General features: G+C 41.2%; 1 protein-coding gene across 3 annotated transcripts in view; it reads right to left on the reverse strand.

Annotated features, from left to right (window-relative positions):
* The window catches only part of LOC110522284 (protein cornichon homolog 3), a 45,033-nt gene extending 37,338 nt beyond the window's left edge, over positions 1–7,695 (reverse strand). For all 3 annotated transcript variants that reach the window (XM_021600549.3, XM_090232900.1, XM_090232901.1), the window contains exon 1: positions 7,135–7,695. In XM_021600549.3, coding sequence (XP_021456224.1) covers positions 7,135–7,212 — 78 coding nt within the window. In that variant the 5' untranslated portion in view covers positions 7,213–7,695. The remainder of the gene's footprint in view (positions 1–7,134) is intronic.
* Positions 7,696–19,982: the final 12,287 nt, after the last annotated feature.

Raw genomic sequence — 19,982 nt, forward strand, 5'->3', positions numbered from 1 at the left:
TGAAATGCTATTAGCGCGCACCATTTCACATCCGTTACACTCACCCCCCTTTTGACCTCCTCCTTTTCCGCAGAAACCAGTGATCCAGGTCAACAGCATCAATGTAACAGTATAGACTTTACGTCCATCCCCTCGCCCCGACCTGGGAGCGAACCAGGGTTGCTCTGCACACGTCAACAGTCACCCTCGAAGCATCGTTGCCCATCACTCCACAAAAGTCACGGCCCTTGCAGAGCAAGGGGAACCACTACTTCAATGTCTCAGAGCGAGTGACGTTACCGATTGAAACGCTATTAGCGCGCACCACCGCTAACTAGCTAGCCATTTCACATCCGTTACACTAACATAAGGACAACTCAGAGTATGCTATTATTTTCTTCTGAAATACACTACAATTTCTTCATATCATGTTTGTTTAGACCTGTCTAAATTAAATAATGGATGTATTGTGAAGGTGTAGGCTATATTACATGGATGTATTTGACTTTTTAAAATGTGTGGAAGCCAAGAGATGCTAAATGTGTTTATCTTAATTAAAGGTCAATTACCGTGAGACCGACAGTTATTTGCTTGACAATCACCAGCTGACAAAATGTTGTGACCGCCACAGCCCTAGTGATGAGAGGATGAAATATTCTGTAAATACACACCATATACAGTATTCATGCTTATCATTCTCGTCATATGAGGAGACATCTTGGATGCACACAGTTGACATCAGGTGTATGTGTACGTTACATCCATTCATGAGCATGACTGGCCACAGACTATGGTTGACTGGCAACTCAACTGTTGTTATCTGCTTGTTTGTGGGAGACCCTGGACCTCTTTGAACACGTCCCCTACCTTATGGCACTGCCATACTGCTTGAGGCACTCATATAGAAAAAAAATACATTCAAAATAACACCTCAAACATGAGGCAGAGAACATCAATTCCGATGCAAAGACTACAAGTTTCGTGTTCATAATATTAAGCAGCTATGGCTACTTATTCAGGAGGATTTTAAACCCGCTTGAGATGGGTTCATTTTCTCAAGGTACATTTTTAATCAACCCTGAGCAGAATACAATTAAAACGGTTTGATGACTGGGTGCAGTACATCTCTAAAACTGGAAAGGTAATCATGGACTGAAAGATCTGTTCTGGACTGCACACAGTCACTGCAGGCTGATGCTCTACATGTGTGACATGTGCCCAGTGCAACCACTTGGAAGCCTCACAAACGTTTCCTCGGTGAGTGGAGATTGCCCATTTGGGGATTGCTGCTCTTTTTGAAGTGGCAGCCGGTAGCAGTAGCAGTGCTACCTGAGGGGAATGGACTTTATACTGTGTTTTGATTTATTTTGCGTTTACTGAAGCTTTCTATCCAAAATGATTTAAATGACATGGTGCCATATGTGGGGAGGGATGGTTCAGCTTCCTCATGATTGACTGGCCTTATTAAACATGCTCAAATCTGTGTAGGCCTACAGTATATCTCCAAAGACCAGCATGGCAATGTTGTTCTTTCCCCCAGATCAGAATAACAAAATCCCTACCTCCTTTTGCCAGAAAAATAAAATCGAATAAAACTGTATTGTCCATTCATTCTTTATTTTGACTATTTTCTACATTGTAGAACAATAGTGAAGAAATCAAAACTATGAAATAACACACATGGAATCATTTAGCAACCAAATAAGTGTTAAATCCAAATATATTTTATATTTGTGATTCTTCAAAGTAGACACCCTTTGCCTTGATGATAGTTTTGCACACTCATGGCAGTCTATCAACCAGCATCGTGAGGTAGTCACCTGGAATGTATATCAATTAATAAGTGTGCCTTGTTTAAAGTTCATTTGTGGAATTTCTTTACTTCTTAATGTGTTTGAGCCAATCAGTCGTGTTGTGACAAGATAGGGGTGGTATACAAAAGATAGCCCTATTTGGTAAAAGACCAAGTCCATATTATGTCAAGAACAGCTCAAAGAGAAAGAGAGACGACTGCCCATCATTACTTTAAGACATGAAGGTCAGTCAATCTGGACATTTTCAAGAACTTTGAAAGATTCTACAAGTCCAGTTGCAAAAACCATCAAGCGCTATAATGAAACTGGCTCTCATGAGGACCGTCACCGGAAAGGAAGACACAGAGTTCTCTGCTACAGACGATACGTTTATTAGAGTTAACTGCACCTCAGATTGCAGCCTGGCCACAATCTCCTGACCTAAACCCAAGAGATGATTTGGGATGAGTTGGACCGCAGAGTGAAGGTAAAGCAGCCAACAGGTGCTCAGCATATGGAAATTCCTTCACGACAGTTGGAAAAGCATTCCAGGTTGAGAGAATGCCAAGAGTGTGCAAAGGGTGGCTACTTTGAAGAATCTAAAATATAAAATATATTTAGATTTTTTTAAACACTTTTGTGGTTACTACATGATTCCATAGGTGTTATTTCATAGTTATGATATCTTCACTATTATTCTACAATGGAGAAAATAGTAAAAATAAAGAAAACCCTTGAATGAGTATGTGTCCAAACTTTTGACTGGTACTGTATATTCTCACATCATACACGTTTAAATGGGTTTCATGATTATAACTATTTCATACAGTTGAAGTCGGAAGTTTACATAAACTTAGGTTGGAGTCATTAAAACTCATTTTTCAACCACTCCACAAATGTCTTGTTAACAAACTATAGTTTTGGCAAGTCGATTAGGACATCTACTTTGTTCATGACACAAGTAATTTTTCCAACAATTATTTACAGACAGATTATTTCACTTATATTTCACTGCATCACAATTCCAGTGGGTCAGAAGTTTACATACACTAAGTTGACTGTGCCTTTAAACAGCTTGGAAAATTACAGAAAATGATGTCATTGCTTTAGAAGCTTCTGATAGGCTAATTGACATAATTTGAGTCAATTGGATGTGTACCTGTGGATGTATTTCAAGGCCTACCTTCAACTCAGTGCCTCTTTCCTTGACATCATGGAAAAATCTAAATATATCAGCCAAGACTTCAGAAAAAAAATTGTAGACCTCCACATGTCTGGTTCATCCTTGGGAGCAATTTCCAAACGCCAGAAGTTACCACATAAATCTGTACAAATAATAGTATGCAAGTATAAACACCATGGTACTGGTCTGATGAAACAAAAATAGAACTGTTGGCCATAATGACCATCGTTATGTTTGAAGGAATAAGGGGGAGGCTTGCAAGCCGAAGAACACCATCCCAACCGTGAAGCACGGGGGTGGCAGCATCATGATGTGGGGGTGCTTTGCTGCAGGAGGGACTGGTGCACTTCAAAGAATAGATGGCATCATGAGGCAGGAAAATTATGTGGATATATTGAAGCAACATCTCAAGACATCAGTCAGGAAGTTAAAGCTTGGTCTCAAATGGGTCTTTCAAATGGACAATGACCCCAAGCATGCTTCCAAAGTTGTGGCAAAATGGGTTAAGGACAACAAAGTCAAGGTATTGGAGTGGTCATCACAAAGCCCTGACCTCAGTCCCATAGAAAATCTGTGAGCAGAACTGAAAAAGCGTGTGCGAGCAAGGAGGCCTACAAACCTGACTCAGTTACACTAGCTCTGTCAGGAGGAATGGGCCAAAATTCACCCAACTTATTGTGGGAAGCTTGTGGAAGGCTACCCGAAACGTTTGACCCAAGTTAAACAATTTAAAGGCAATGCTACCAAATACTAATTGAGTGTATATAAACATCTGACCTACTGGCAATGTGATGAAATAAATAAAAGCTTAAATAAATAATTCTCTCTACTATTATTCTGATATTTCACATTCTTAAAATAAAGTGGTGATCCTAACTGACCTAAGACAGGGACTTTTTACTAGGATTAAATGTCAGGAATTGTGAAAAACTGAGTTTAAATGTATTTGGCTAAGGTGTATGTAAACTTCCGACTTCAGACTGAGCTGGATGCGTTGCGGTAATGAGAATTTCATTAGAAAATACAATAAAATGCAAAAATAATTCATTCCTAAATTGAAATGACTGTTTGTGCAAGGTAGAGAACACTATAATCTTTATTATAATATGTTGTTACATTACTAAATGACATGTTTTTTATTTAAAATCATTACTGCCATGGTTTTTAATGGTTTCATGAGAATGACCCTAATGTTTTGTACACTTACAGCCTGCAAGATTAAGATAAATGTTATTATACTGCACATAGATTGAAATGATAAGCAATATGTCCTTCCCACGTAACACCATGCTCAGAGGCCAGTAGCATTGAGTGGAGGAGTCAGTGTGAGGGTTCGTTAGACTTGTGAATGTCCTGTACTTGCTAGAGGCTCCAGTATGAGGCACACATTGAATCAGCAGGAGGGAAACCACTAATACATATGACTCCTTCACAGTTCCCACCTACGCTTACTAACCGGCATCCATTAAATGTCAGAAAAACAAAAACAACATATGGCCACCATGAGATTGAATGATGTTAATTTAACGTATGCCCTCTTTGCCAATGGGGCTTAACACATCATATGGGTACGGGGTGGGGGATCTCCCATAATTTACTGGTTCCACAAGAGCCGTTCACATGGACCTGTTAATGGACACTCATAATACATCATGACAGACCTGGGTGACATGGACAAAAATAAATTGACTGAATAATCATGATAACAATCAATTGAACGATACGTTTATAACATTAATGTGCATAATTTACTTTTTTATACCACTCTTAAAACTACTACTACTACTACTACTACTACTACTACTACTACTACCATGTTGTGGCTATTGTTGGCCCATTTCATTTCAAACTTCACATTCTAGTAAAGGTTACTTATCGTTATTATCGATATCAGTAAATTGTCCTCGATAAATTATTGGGATCAATCATTTTCGGTTTATTGTCACCCAGCTCTACATTAGGGGCTCTGGTACACAGAGGGAAATCATCTCAACCATTTTGTGTCTGTGCGTTTCGGAGCAGTGTGGAGTTTAGGAGAACACAGTTAACCTAGTATGTTAATTAAAATACCCTCTATTCTGTTACAGGCAGTCCCAGTAGTGATGGTGTAACTGGGATTACATGATTGACTAATGATATTTCAATCTGGACAGAACCTAGCTAACTAACCAGTGAGGAGTGACTTGTAGGAGCGTTGATCAACCTTGAGCTAGTTTGCCATGAATTAATCGATTAGGATTCATCAAAGTGCATCCGTTACAACACGTTAAAGTACATAGAGTCAAGGGTTTCAGATCATTCAAAGAACTTGACGACTGAACGTCAGCTTGTCTTTGGCACTAACATAAAAATGTTATGTGTGGTCTGGACTTGTGAAGAAGCGTCATCACTGAGACTGAAATGATGGTTTCTTGGACACGACATCTCAACAAATCATAGACATCAGTCAACGTCGTGTCTGACAGGGTTCTCATCAGTCATCCCCCAGTATAGTACATGCCCTGTGAGAGATGAGGCTGCTTGTTAACAGGCAGTGATTAACGACAAGACATGTCCTGATATTCCAAACGTCCTTCCTTCTGAGTACCTTTCCCTCTGTAAATATGAGAGCTCAGACAGAGGAGTTTAGAGCATGTCAGGAGAGGAGAGAGGAGGATGTGTAGGCCATGTTAAACCTGTCAGGTCCACTTAAAAACAAGCAGAACTATAGTAAATCTGTCAAGTAGAGGGATAAGATAATGGGCAGGACAATTAGATGACAGACAGTTAAAAAATATTGTTTCTCACTGTAGCACGTAGGGGCACATTTCACTGTCAAACTGCATGGGACCATGTATTGCAATCACTTAGATGGTGTCTAGATGACAGCCATGCTGTTATGTGAAAAGGGCTGGTCATTTAAAACCTTTTTGTTCTATAAATGTGATAGTAGACTGCATAACAGGCTATTCCCATTATGCTCACTTACTGTGCAGTGAATACTGTAGCTTTGTCTGTAGCTTATGCCCGTGTTTGTGAATGAGAATCAGGCTGCTAGAGATATCTACACCCTGCCATCATAACCATTGTGGTTCCCATATGTCTCAGTTTGGTTTGGAACATGGTGCTTTAAGAGACCACGTTTGTGGGTCTGATTCCCGCATGGCCAGAATACATTGAAATGTTTATGAGTTGTAAAGTCGTTTCGGATAACACTGTGTTAAATTACCACAATACAGTATATAATAGTGATATAAACACAATGAAAACAGCTATGTGGGAGAATAATGTTCTAGGTATAAGCTGTATAACTGTAATGTGTTCTTCAAATCGTGAGTTGCAGTCTCATTATATGCTAGATGGGATTTGTCCACTGCTCTGTAGTCCTACACGGGCCTGACAGACAGACAGATGCCATGCCTCCTCCTGTAATTGCTGGGGCTCAGTAGAACACCTGAAGCTCTTCAATCTCAGGTCTGTTGCTATGCAAAGGCACGACGGGGGCCAAGGGCATTGCGACCTGACCCAAATCTGCCGTCACATAAAACGCCGCAGGAGGGCGCGAAGGCTTTGAGAGTAAATATTTCGATTATTAAAATTTTGTAATGCATTCATATTGGAGTTTCTGTATTGCAGGGATTTTAACAAAGACAATAACAAACAGATACAAATATGAGGGAGGGAATGTGTCTCAGTGGGCTAGAACAGCGTGTCCAACGTCTCCAACAGATTTCCCCAAAATTCCAGAGCGGTGCGTAATGCCCGAGTCAAGCTAATTATTGTAAAACCTTTTGATAAAACTATATTTAACAAAATTTGCAATAACAATATAAAACCGATATGACCGTCATGTAGTAGAATTCAGTGAAAATGCAAGCAAAGAATTATGTGTTGGGCTGAACGTCCGAGATATGGGTGCACACCTGTCAATTTTGGGATTTTCTTCCCCCTGCCCGTTAGAGCTGGTGGGTTTACAAAGGAAGGTTGGGCATTGAAACTGCACCTTTCGAAACATCAAAATACGTATTGATTATCTTGAGCAAGGCACTGGGGATGTGAGCAGGTAAATACATACATTAGCCTACGCACTATTACGCAATATTATCCATAACCATTCAAAATCCCCAAAAAGGCTGTGAATGTATTTTTTTAAACTCATAACACAAACCATAATTATATAGCAATAAAAACTCCACTTACATGCCATATCGCAAAGAAGATCAGAGAAGCACAGAGGACCAGCGACAGCATATAGCAGAAGGCAGCGAAAGTGAACATAATTGAACACCACGAGAAATATCACCCAAAAGAGAACTCGGCTGAATTATTTTTTTTAAAGGATTATGTTGCCATGGCAAACCGAAGTGATAACGACACCATCACTTTGCCCTGAATGTTGCAACAAATTGTTGCAGAACGTCCAACGTCCGCGGTCTCACTTTGAAGTCCAAACGTGTTGCCGCCAAATGTTTTAATTGGAAATTAGACCAGTGGACTCGATATGGTGAAAACGGACAGACATTGTTACACAATAGCAAAGTCCAAGCGATGTCTTGAAATTGATATCAAGAGATCCAAATTATGCACAAAAGCATCCAGAATAGGAATACTGCTTTTGACAGGTAAATGTTATCCATACAGTGACTAAAGAGAATCTTGTCGGCTACTATGTGATGGTATCTCCCCAACAATCCTGGCACTAGGCATAATAAACAGCGTCTTCAAACCACAGTTAACCTATAGCTCCACCACACCGAAGGCGCAGAGTCTGGCGCCCCAACAGGTGGATTTAAAGGGCCAGCGTTCAAGCTGTAGGGTTTATCAACTGTATCTTCCCAATTCCTATCCAAAAGCACATGCTTTTTAAGCTTAATTAGTTTTTTTTTGCAACTATAGGCTACTCTAGGCTATATGGTTGTCATGTGAATAGTAGACGGAGCATCCCAAATAAGCCACACATTCACACAGACAGGGTTTAAAAATCAAAGAACGCCTAAAATGATTCCACAGATTATTTAAATGTTGAGTATGGTTTGGATGGATATATTGTGATGGAGTTACAAATTGTGATTGACTCTGCCAAAGCCTTTGCCAATTTACGGACATTTGACAAGGCACCATTATGAGAAAGTCAAGTTATAGGTCTTGACTATAAAAAACGTTTAATAGCCTACCTCTATTATACACTATATATACAAAAGTGTGTGGACACCCCTTCAAATTAGTGGATTCGGCTATTTCAGCCACTCCCGTTGCTGACAGGTGTATAAAATCGAGCACATAGCCATGCAATCTCCACATACAAACATAGGCAGTAGAATGGTCTTCCTGAAAAGCTCAGTGACTTTTAACGTGGCATTGTCACATGATGCCACCTTTCCAACAAGTCAGTTCGTCAAATCTCTGCCTTGCTAGAGCTGCCTCGGTCAACTGTATGTCCTGTTACTGTGAAATGGATACTTCTAAGTGCAACAACGGCTCAGCTGTAAAGTGGTAGGCCACACAAGCTCACGGAACGGTACTGCCGAAATGTGTAAAAATCGTCTGTCGTCGGTTGCAACACTCACTACCGAGTTCCAAACTGCCTCTGGAAGCAACTTCAGCACAAGAACTGTTCATCGGGAGCTTCATGAAATGGGTTTCCATGGCCGAGCAGCTGCACACAAGTCTAAGTTTACCATGCGCAATGCCAAGCGTTGGCTGGAGTGGTATAAAGCTCGCCACAATTGGACTCTGGAGCAGTGGAAACGCATTCTCTGGAGTGATGAATCACGCTTCACCATCTGCCAGTCTGAAGGAGGAATCTGGGTTTGGCGAATGCCAGGAGAACGCTATCTGCCCCAATGCATAGTGCCAACGGTAATGTTTGGTGGAGGAGAAATAATAGTCTGGGGCAGTTTTTCATGTTCCGGGCTAGGCTCCTTAGTTCCAGTGAAGGAAAATCTTAACGCTACAGCATACAATGACATTCTAGACAATTCAGTGCTTCCAACTTTGTGGCAACAGTTTGGGGAAGGCCCTTTTCTGTTTCAGCATGACTGTTTATTTATTTAACCTTTACTTAACTAGGCAGGTCCGTTAAGAACACATTCTTATTTACAATGACGACGTAGTGTACATGACAACGCCCCTCGTGCACAAAGCGAGGTCCATACAGAAATTGTTTGTTGAGATCGGTGTGGAAGAACTTGACTGGCCTGCACAGAGCCCTGACCTCAACCCCGTCGAAAACCTTTGGGATGAATTAGAATGCCGACTGCTAGCCAGGCCTAATCGCCCAACATCAGTGCCTGACCTCACTAATGCTCGTGTGGCTCAATGGAAGCAAGTCCCCGCAGCAATGTTCCAACATCTAGTGGAAAGCCTTCGCAGAAATGTGGAGGCTGTTATAGCAGCAAAGAGGGAGCAAATCTATATTAATGCCGATGATTTTTTAATGAAATGTTCGACGAGTAGGTCGTCCACATACTTTTGGTCATGTAGTGTATATAGGCCTAGTAATTTGTCTGTTGGCGCCATCTAGTGATTATTGTCTGACCATACAAACAATAGCGCCACTTTGATGTTCAGACCATAGAATTAGGAATTAGAATACTACTAGTAAAAAACTAGTAATAGTGATCTCTATGGTTGTGACACATAAGACAATTATAACGTATTTAATTAGTACAAAATATCTCCATGATTGAAGCCTTTATAAACCCTTTGAAATACCAACATAGATGCTTCACAAATATTGAGCAAATTCATAATCAAAGCTGTTGTGACAGGACATACATCTGCCACTTAGCAACGTAGCATAGGCCTAACCCTTCCATGCTTTGCACAAGTAACCCTTTTCATACCTCTCAGAGAAGTTTGTAATTTTCCCCTAGCAACAGCTTGTAACTTGCATGTGACTGGAGTCCTTTTATCCTAGGTTACAAGCTTTTCTTACAGGCCTATTGTCAGTGCCACCTTTAGCCTTTTTGCAGTTTTAAAGCTGATTTCCTGCAAATCTTCACATTTTATCACAACTTATGCCATGTTCAACTTCTATCTGAGTAACAGTGACTAACAAAAGGCCCTTGGAGGTCAGGGCCCCTGAGCACATGCCCTGTGCGCCCGGATGGTAATTTGGTGATGATTACTACAAGGTTTAGATAGCTGGCTGGACTAACTTACCTAGAAATCTACATTTCTAAATGGAACCTTGTGTATTCTACTTTTCTAACTCTTAACAGTAAGTTGAGACCCCGACTGAGTTTTTGTTTGACCATGTTCCCCTATGTAGAAGAGCTCTGATACCCGACCCAAGCCCGACAGGCCCAAACATTATACAACGAGTTAGGGTTGGGTAGGGCCTGTTTTTTCATCAATAACTAGGGTACGGGCAGGGCTTGGGTAACCATAAAATGATCATTAATATTTTGAAGCTCGTGTTCTGCTGAGCATTACATTCACAGCTGACTAAAACCATAACATGGTATCAGAAGTGCTTTAACCTCGTCAAATATAAGACAGGAGAGTTTAGATTGATGAAAAGTAGCTAACAGCTGCTGACTGCTCTCTCACGTCTTTTCACTGAGCAGAGCAGCCCAAGTAGAGCCGTTGCTATGGATACTCACAGTTTCAGAGCAGAGAGCATGCAGAGTGAGCAGCGCTCAGGGAGCGAGTGACAGACAGGAGCAGCTAATGGATTTACTAATGGAGGAAGTTAGGGCAGGGTCAGGCAGGTCATTAAATTTGGCAGAAACAATCGGGCCTGGTTAGGGTAGGGCCTGAATGTCGCCGGCATAGGTAGGTCCCGGGCTTAAAATACATGCCCGTGCAGGGCTCTAGCGAATAGTCTATGGAATTACTTTTGTGCCTTTAATATCAAGCAAACCTGAACATTAATCCAAAAGAGAGCAAAATAAATACAATTGCAAGGAAATAATTTGGAAAATAAAGAACAAATGAAACCCCCCCCCAAAATTTCTGTGAAACCTTTTCAATGATAGTGCGTTTGCATTGAAACGCTTCCCTCTTCGCCTGCAATCTTTGGTTACATTACCCTGCCCTTTGCTTTCCCTACCTTTTTTTGTGGTTGCAACGTTTTGCTGCATTCATTCCATGTAGGCAGGGTTAAGAGGGAGCCTAAGATGATGTGCTTCTATTTGTCAACTGGTTTTGGAGTGACAGGTTAGCCCAGGGTCGCAATGTCCAGTTTTTCTGCAAATTGTGCAACTTTGAAAACGATGTTGCGGTACTTCTAAATTGCATTGTGGCCACCATGGCATTTCTCTTTAAAAAAATGATAATTTCACTGTGACCTGCTACTGCTGACGATCAGGGAGTGAGGCAGACTGCTGCTGGGTGAGTGAGTGAATCAGTGAGTGGTAGGGAGGGAGAGAAAGGCTCGGGGTGTGCGTGTGTTGACACAGTCGTTGGTGTTGAAAGACGCCTCAGCAGGCAGTCATCACAAAGGATGTGAGAACAACAATTTAATTAACTAGCACTAGCTAGCTATATACTAGTCCCTCATAATTCTAGTTTTCCGCGTTCGCTGTATCCTGACCGTCCCCCCACTCTTACCAATCATTACTAGAGCCAACACAGCAAGGAAGAGAAACTGATAAATGATCATCCAACAGTCAGAGAGAGGGAAATATGTGCTTTCTCTCTGGGTAGCCTATGTAGCCAGAGTTCGAAATTAAGGTCGTCCTGTCGTCCTGGGGATACAAAATAAATACATGCCACCTGCTGGAGAAGACAGATTTTGGGTTGAGTTACGCCTCTCACTTCGTCTCTTCCTCTCTGATTCAATTCACTTTTGCGTATAGTCAATTATAATTAATGACAGAGGTACATATTGTCATAAAGGATTGTATACGTACAAATCGATCAGAGTTAAAACGTAGGCAACAGTAAAAAAGATTGAGTTGGAAACTGTTGGAATACCCGCCCATTTATCATAGTCCAAAACGTGTACAGTACGCACAGCGGTTTTGTAGAATATTGGACTATTGGCTTTCATATAATATAATTCTTAGCGCAGCTCAAGAAATTTCTCCAACTGTCAACACATTCAAATTAATAGAGGACGAGTACCGGAGACACGTTGGTTGGGAATTGTGGGGAGGCCTGTGTGTTCCCAGTGGATGGTGGTCTCAGAGACGTGTTGCTATGTCACAATGAGCCTGCGGACTGTCCCGTCCTAGCTAGCATCTGTGGACTATGATTTACGCTTTATACACAGGACACACGATGGCTGTAGACATAATTACAGTGACCTATTTCAAAAACAACTTGTGTGCCTCTAATCATTTGAAGTCATTGAGATGGGCACAGATAATCTAACGTATACATATGTGCAAAATAACCAAGTGGAGACCTAGATGGCAAGATAAATCAACGTAACAACAGTGGCGTGTATTCATGGATGCCAAGGGAAGCCTGGCTTCCCCCCCAAAACATTGAAATAATGTATATTTAGTCTCTCTGTGTTTTCATAATATTCCTTGCATTTAGCCTCTTGCGAATTGATCTTACCGGAAAATCAAATCAAATCAAATGTATTTATATAGCCCTTCATACATCAGCTGATATCTCAAAGTGCTGTACAGAAACCCAGCCTAAAACCCCAAACAACAAGCAATGCAGGTGCAGAAGCACGGTGGCTAGGAAAGACTCCCATGAAAGGCCAAAACCTAGGAAGAAACCTAGAGAGGAACCAGGCTATGAGGGGTGGCCAGTCCTCTTCTGGCTGTGCCGGGTGGAGATTATAACAGAACATGGCCAAGATGTTCAAATGTTCATAAATGACCAGCATGGTCAAATAATAATAATCACAGTAGTTGTCGAGGGTGCAGCAAGTCAGCACCTCAGGAGTAAATGTCAGTTGGCTTTTCATAGCCGATCATTAAGAGTATCTCTACCACTCCTGCTGTCTCTAAAGAGTTGAAAACAGCAGGTCTGGGACAGGTAGCACGTCCGGTGAACAGGTCAGGATGCCAAAGCCGCAGGCAGAACAGTTGAAACTGGAGCAGCAGCACGGCCAGGTGGACTGGGGACAGCAAGGAGTCATCATGCCAGGTAGTCCTGAGGCATGGTCCTAGGGCTCAGGTCCTCCGAGAGAGAGAAAGAAAGAGAGAATTAGAGAGAGCATACTTAAATTAACACAGGACACCGGATAAGACAGTAAAAGTACTCCAGATATAACAAACTGACCCTAGCCCCCCGACACATAAACTACTGCAGCATAAATACTGGAGGCTAAGACAGGAGGGGTCAGGAGACACTGTGGCCCCATCTGATAGATTAATAGATTATTAGGTTCTATCTCCCCTTTCTTGGAGGCTTAACATGTTTGATATGTAATGTGTGATAATGTGAATGTATCTCAGAGAGCTGATGTTGTGACGAGCCTCCATGAAATGTGCAGTCGTTTCTCTGGTCAAGAGTCCTGATATTACTCCTAATTAAAAGTCTCATTAAAATTAGGCTATTTTAATTTTTTGTACGTGCATTTCTGGCTCAGTTGACAGCCCCATTTATCTATTTCAGTAGTAGGCAGTAGGCTACTTTTATTAGTATTTTAAATCACTCTGAATGACCTAGGTCATATGAGTAGACCCATGTTGGCATATCAAAACATTAACAAAATGTTTTAATTCAAATCAATTTGGGATGGTTCATCTTCAGTTTGGGACGATTCTGATACAATGATGAAAAAAGTTAGCCTCAAACCCTGTAGCCTATGTAGCAAGTTAGCTAGCTAAGCTAACATGAGCGGCGCAGGGGGGCAGAGATTAGGACAGAGAGGATCCGATTATCTCTATTACTAATTATCAAATTATAATAGTAGTGATTGATTGATTTATAGTAGAATAAAACTCTCTTGATGTACTGGACTCATGATGGAGCTCCTCTCTTTCCTTTCCATCTTGCTTTAAATATTCTGTAATGCAGCAGTGGCAATTTATACCACTAGAGGTTCTCATACACAAGTGAACAGCAGAGTTGTAAAAGACAGGAGAGCAAAATCGAATGAAAAACCCAAATTCAATGTGCCAAAGACCATTGGGTAGATTTTCCTCTTTATCTACAATGTGAAACCCATACGGATGGTTAAGAGCCTATCAGATAGTGCTTCGTTTGGCTATAGAGCTGTCAATACACCATGAAATGCTGAAATATAATTAAACAACTCACTATAAGGTTGATAAATGTGTCAAATGACCATTTGTGGTTATTTTCATGTTCATCTCCAATGTTGGGCTGTATCACCGCCTGGTACGGCATCGGCACTGCCCACAACTGCAGGGCTCTCCAGAGGGTGGTGCGGACAGCCCAACGCATCACCGGGTACATACTACCTGCCCTCCAGGACACCTACAGCACCCGATGTCACAGGAAGGCCAAAAAGATCATGAAGGACAACAACCACCTGAGCCACTGCCTGTTCACCCCGCTATCATCCAGAAGGTGAGGTCAGTACAGGTGCATCAAAACTGGGACAGAGTGACTGAAAAACAGCTTCTATCTCAAGGCCATCAGACTGTTAAACAGCCATCACTAACACATAGGCTGCTACCTACATACAGACTTGAAATCATTGGCCACTATAATAAATGAATCACTAGTCACTTTAATAATGCCAATTTAATAATATTTACATATCTTGCATTACTCATCTCATATGTATATATTGTATTTTATACCGTCTATTGCATCTTACCTATGCAGCTCTGTCACTGCTCATCCATATATTTATATGTATATATTGTTATTCCATTCCTTTACATAGATTTGTGTGTATTAGGTAGTTGTTGTGGAATTGTTAGATTACTTGTTAGATATTACTGCACAGTCGGAACTAGAAGCACAAGCATTTCGCTACACTCACATTAACATCTGCTGACCATGTGTATTATTTTTCTTGTAATTCTTATTTTTCAGGGGGTATTGCAGCACCCTCAGCACCCCAACTTCCCGTGGCTATGCCGCTAGCAGCATTTTAGCCACATACTGTTATACTAGCTGTCTAGTCTGTGTTTTATGAACGTGCAATAAGCATAAAAAACATTTATGTAAGGAATTGGAAACTCGTTCTCATTCTGAGAAATAAGGTAGGCCACTTAATTTCAACATCTGAACAAAGTGGACAGGCTAGCATGCTGTTCAAATAGTTGGACGGACAGAAGGGTGTGTTCGTAACAATTATACTGTTCTACCTTGTTAGCTAGCGAATAGAATAAAAATGACACTTTTTCTATCAGCATGTAGTCATAAAAATCCCCCAAATGGGCATTGGCAAATGTATTAACCCCATAGTGAATTTTACCATTTGATAGTGCATTGACACCTCTATAGCCAACAGAAACACTATTTGATGGCCCATTTATCCATCTGTATGGGTTTCACTTTGTAGATCAACATGAAAATCACCCAAAATGGTCTCGGAGACATTTATCAACCATAGAGAACAGTTGAATGATATCTACCATTTGATTCAGAGGGGTTGGATTAAATGCGGAAGACACGTTTCAGTTGAATGTATTCAGGTGTATTATTGACTAGGCATCCCCCTTTCCCTTTCCCATTTAAGAGTGTATAGACATCTGTAGCCAACAGAAACACTATCTGATAGGTCCTTTATCCATCAGTATGGGTTTCACATTATAGATAAACATGAACATCACCCCAAAAAGGTTTTGGACACATTTATCAACCCTATAGTGAGCTGTTGAATGGCATTTCATAATTTGATAGTGTATAGACCTACAGTGTCTTCAGAAAGTATTCACACCCCTTGACTTTTTCCACATTCTGTTGTGTTACAGCCTGAATTTAAAATAGATGAAATTGAGATTTTGTCAATGATCTACACCCAATACCCCATAATGTAAAACTGGAATTTTGTTTCTACACATTTTTCAAAGTTAATATAAAATTCAAAGTTGAGAGTCAAGTATTCAAACCCTTTGTTATGGCAAGCCTAAATAAGTTCAGGAGTAAAAATGCGCTTACCAAGTCACATAATAAGTTGCATGGACCCATTCTGTGTGTAATAATAGTGTTTAACATGATTTTTGAATGACTACCCCATCTCTGTACCCCACACATACAATTATCTGTAAGGTCCCTCAATCTAGCAGTGAATTTCAAGTACAGATTCAACCACAATGAATAGGGAGGTTTTTCAATCAATGCCTGTCAAAGAAGGACACCAATTGGTAGATGTGTAAAACGAAAAAAAGCTGGGTACTGAATATCCATTTGAGCATGATAAAGTTATTAATTAGGCTTTAGATGTTGTATCAATAGACCCAGTCACTACAAATATACAGGAGTCCTTTCTTACTCAGTTGCCAGAGAGGAAGGAAACTGCTCAGGTATTTCAACGAGTCCTACGGTAATTTTAAAACAGTTGCAGAATTTAATGGTTGTGATATGAGAAAACTGAAGATGGATCAACAATATTGTGCCAATACACTATCAAACGGTACACTATCAAACGGTACAGAATAAAAATATTCCAAAACATGCATCCTGTTTGCAACAATGCGCTTAAGTAATACTGCAAAAAAAAAGAAGAAAGAAAAAAGAAATTAACTTTTTGTCCTGAATACAAAGCGTTATGTTTGGGGCAAATCCAACACAGCACTGAGTACCACTCTTCCTATTTTCAAGCATGGTGGTGGCCGCATCAAGACGACATTAAATGTTCCTGAGTGGCCTACAGTAGTTACAGTTTTAACTTAAATCTACTTGAAAATCTATGGCAAGACTTGAAAATGGCTTTCTAATAATGATTGACAACCAACTTGATAAAGTTTTAAGAAGAATAACATGTTTTGTCTCAGGGTGGTGAACACTTATCAAAATTACAGAGCATTTTGTGTAGATAATTGACCAAAAATGACCATTATATCAATTTTAATCCCACTTTGTAACACAATAAAATGTGGAAAAAGTCAAGGGGTGTAAATATTTTCTGAAGGCACTGTATGTAGCCAATAGCAATACTATCTGACAGGCAGTTTTTCAAACAGCATGTGTTTCCCATCAGATATAATCATTTTAATCACCCAATATGGTCTTTGACACATTTATCAACCCTATAGTTAGCTGTTTAATTATATTTCACTATTTCATAGTGTTACACAGAGTGGAAAAGGGGAACCCAAGGGCAGACTCAGACGAGGAGAGTGGGATGAAGTAACCAAGGTATTTATTGAAACACAGGGGGAAGATGGAGTGCGGGTCAGCGGAAGCTTGGGCGGGTTGCTGGAAACCAGGTGCGGAGGCTGAGGCTGGAGCGAGAGGGGTTGGGACAGGGTAAGCAGGTCCGGAAGGGAATAAAAGGGAGTAGTAGAGTGGGGAATCCAGAACAAAGTAGCAGGATGATGAGACGTGGAACTGGAGACAGGGCCCAGAGTCAGAGCGGGCGGAACTGTAGCGGAGAGGAAAACAGCATCAGGCAAGGAAAACAGGCACAACAGGATCTAATAGTAACAAACGGCTAGAAAGACTGACTGAGCAGAGATTACGATCTGGCAGCGTGGAAGTGGCAGGACTGAGTATTTGTAGAGGTCTTGATTATGGAACAGATTGCAGCTGGTGGGGATCTGCTCTGACTCCAGCACACCTGTCTCCGCCCACACAATCACACACACAGAGGGAGAGAGTACTGAGGGAGTGGCGGCAGGTCAAGGAGACACAGGATGAGCAGCAGAGGACGTTGCAGGAGCAGATGTGACACATGGTGTTTTGACACCTCTAAAGCTAACATAAACACTATCTGATAGGCGCTTAACCATCAGTATTGGTTTCAGTGTAGATAAACAGGAAAATCAACCCAAACAGTCTTTGCCACATTGGATTTTGCTCTCATTTTGTCTATCACAACCCTGCCGTTTACTTATGTATGAGAATCTCTTGGTATAAATTGGTACTGCTCCATTCGAAGTTACAGCACATTTATAGTTGATAAATCTGTGATTTATAGTCTTGTTTAGTAATCTCAAATTAGATCATGCAAAATGTATAGAAGACGTGCAATTACCATTTTATTATATATTTTGAACTGGGTGATCATAATGTCATAATAACATCATAAAACACAATACTGTATCGATGTAAAATCATTTCTCAATAAATAGCTTGACCGTTTATCAATTTGAATCAAGAAAAACGGTTGGCTTATCAATAAAAATACATATTTTTAATCAAGCTATTCACTAATTATGCCTATCACGGCTCAGGATATGACCCAGATGCAGATATATTTATTATGACAAAGGGGCAGGCAAAGGGCAGGTCGAGGGCAGGCAGAGGTTCGTAATCCAAGGCAGAGTTAATCAGGGACAGGACGACAGGCAGGCTCAGGGTCGGCAGGCTCAGGGTCAAGACAGGCAGAAAAGTCAGAACCGGGAAGACTGGAAAACAGGAACTTGAGAACAGGAGAAACGGGAAACACGCTGGTAAGACCTGACAAAACAAGACGAACTGGCAACTGACAAACAGAAAACGCAGCTAAGGCCTCCCGGGTGGCGCAGTGGTTAAGGGCGCTGTACTGCAGCGCCAGCTGTGCCACCAGAGACTGGGTTCGCGCCCAGGCTCTGTCGTAACCGGCCGCGACCGGGAGGTCCGTGGCCCAGCGTCGTCCGGGTTAGGGAGGGTTTGGCCGGTAGGGATGTCCTTGTCTCATCCTATGGCGGGCCGGGCGCAGTGCACGCTAACCAAGGTTGCCAGGTGCACGGTGTTTCCTCTGACACATTGGTGCGGCTGGCTTCCGGGTTGGATGCGCACTGTGTTAAGAAGCAGTGCTGCTTGGTTGGGTTGTGTATTGGAGGACGCATGACTTTCAACCTTCGTCTCTCCCGAGCCCGTACGGGAGTTGTAGCGATGAGACAAGATAGTAGCTACTAAACAATTGGATACCACGAAATTGGGGAGAAAAAAGGGGTAAAAAATATATAAAAGAAAAAAAAGAAAACACAGCTATAACTGCACAGGGGATAATGGAGAAAAATAGGAGACACCTGGTGGGGGGTGGAGACAAGTGAAACAGATCAGGGTAAGACAAATGGCAGTGATACAAAAAAGTTATTAATGCAAAATAACATGTAATTTCATTAAAATAGGGAAATTGTTTCTCAGTAAGCCTTTGAAATACAAAGAAAAAGACAATGTTCAATGTATTTTTAATCAAGCAAAAATGTAAAGCAAAAGTGTCAAACTGACTGAAGCATGTAGCGCAAATAAGGGTGTTTCGTCATGAGAGCGACCAGTATATCGAGCGAGCTCATTTCAGATCTCCAGCGGGCACTGATGAAATCAATATTTGGGCAGAGTTTCTAGGGCAGAGGTACTCAACTCTTACCCTACGAGGTCTGAGGACTGCTGGTTTTCTGCTCTACCTAATAATTAATTGCATACACCTGGTGTCCCAGGTCTAAATCAGTCCATAATTAGAGGGGAACGATGAAAAAATGTAGTGGAACTGGCTTCGAGGTCCAGAGTTGAGTTTGAGGGCTCTATGGGAACATTCCTTGACAAGGTAACATAGGCTGACACCGCCTATTGTCTCCAACAGCTTTTTAGATTACATGCACTAAACTTGATCTAGATAACACAAATGACCACTACTAACATACAGTGTATTCGGAAAGTATTCAGACCCCTTCCCCTTTTCCACATTTTGCTACATTACAGCCTTATTCTAAAATGTATTAAATAAAAAAATCCTCATCAATCTACACACAATACTCCATAATGACAAAGCGAAAACATATTTACATAAGTATTCAGACCCTTTGCTTTGAGACTCGAAATTGAGCTCCGGTGCATCCTGTTTCCATTGATCATCCTTGAGATGTTTCTACAACTTGATTGGAGTCCACCTGTGGAAAATTAAATTGATTGGACATGATTTGGAAAGGCACACACCTGTCTATATAAGGTCCCACAGTTGATAGTGCATGTCATAGTGTAACTCTTTGTTGTGTGTGGTTGATTGAGACGATAGACGTGGACTTTGGAGATCAGGTAGTTTTAATTAAGCAGAACTCACTCTCTGC

This window comes from Oncorhynchus mykiss, chromosome 4, assembly GCF_057628025.1.
Source record: "Oncorhynchus mykiss isolate SJ-2025 chromosome 4, ASM5762802v1, whole genome shotgun sequence".
Classification (NCBI taxonomy): Eukaryota; Metazoa; Chordata; class Actinopteri; order Salmoniformes; family Salmonidae; genus Oncorhynchus; species Oncorhynchus mykiss.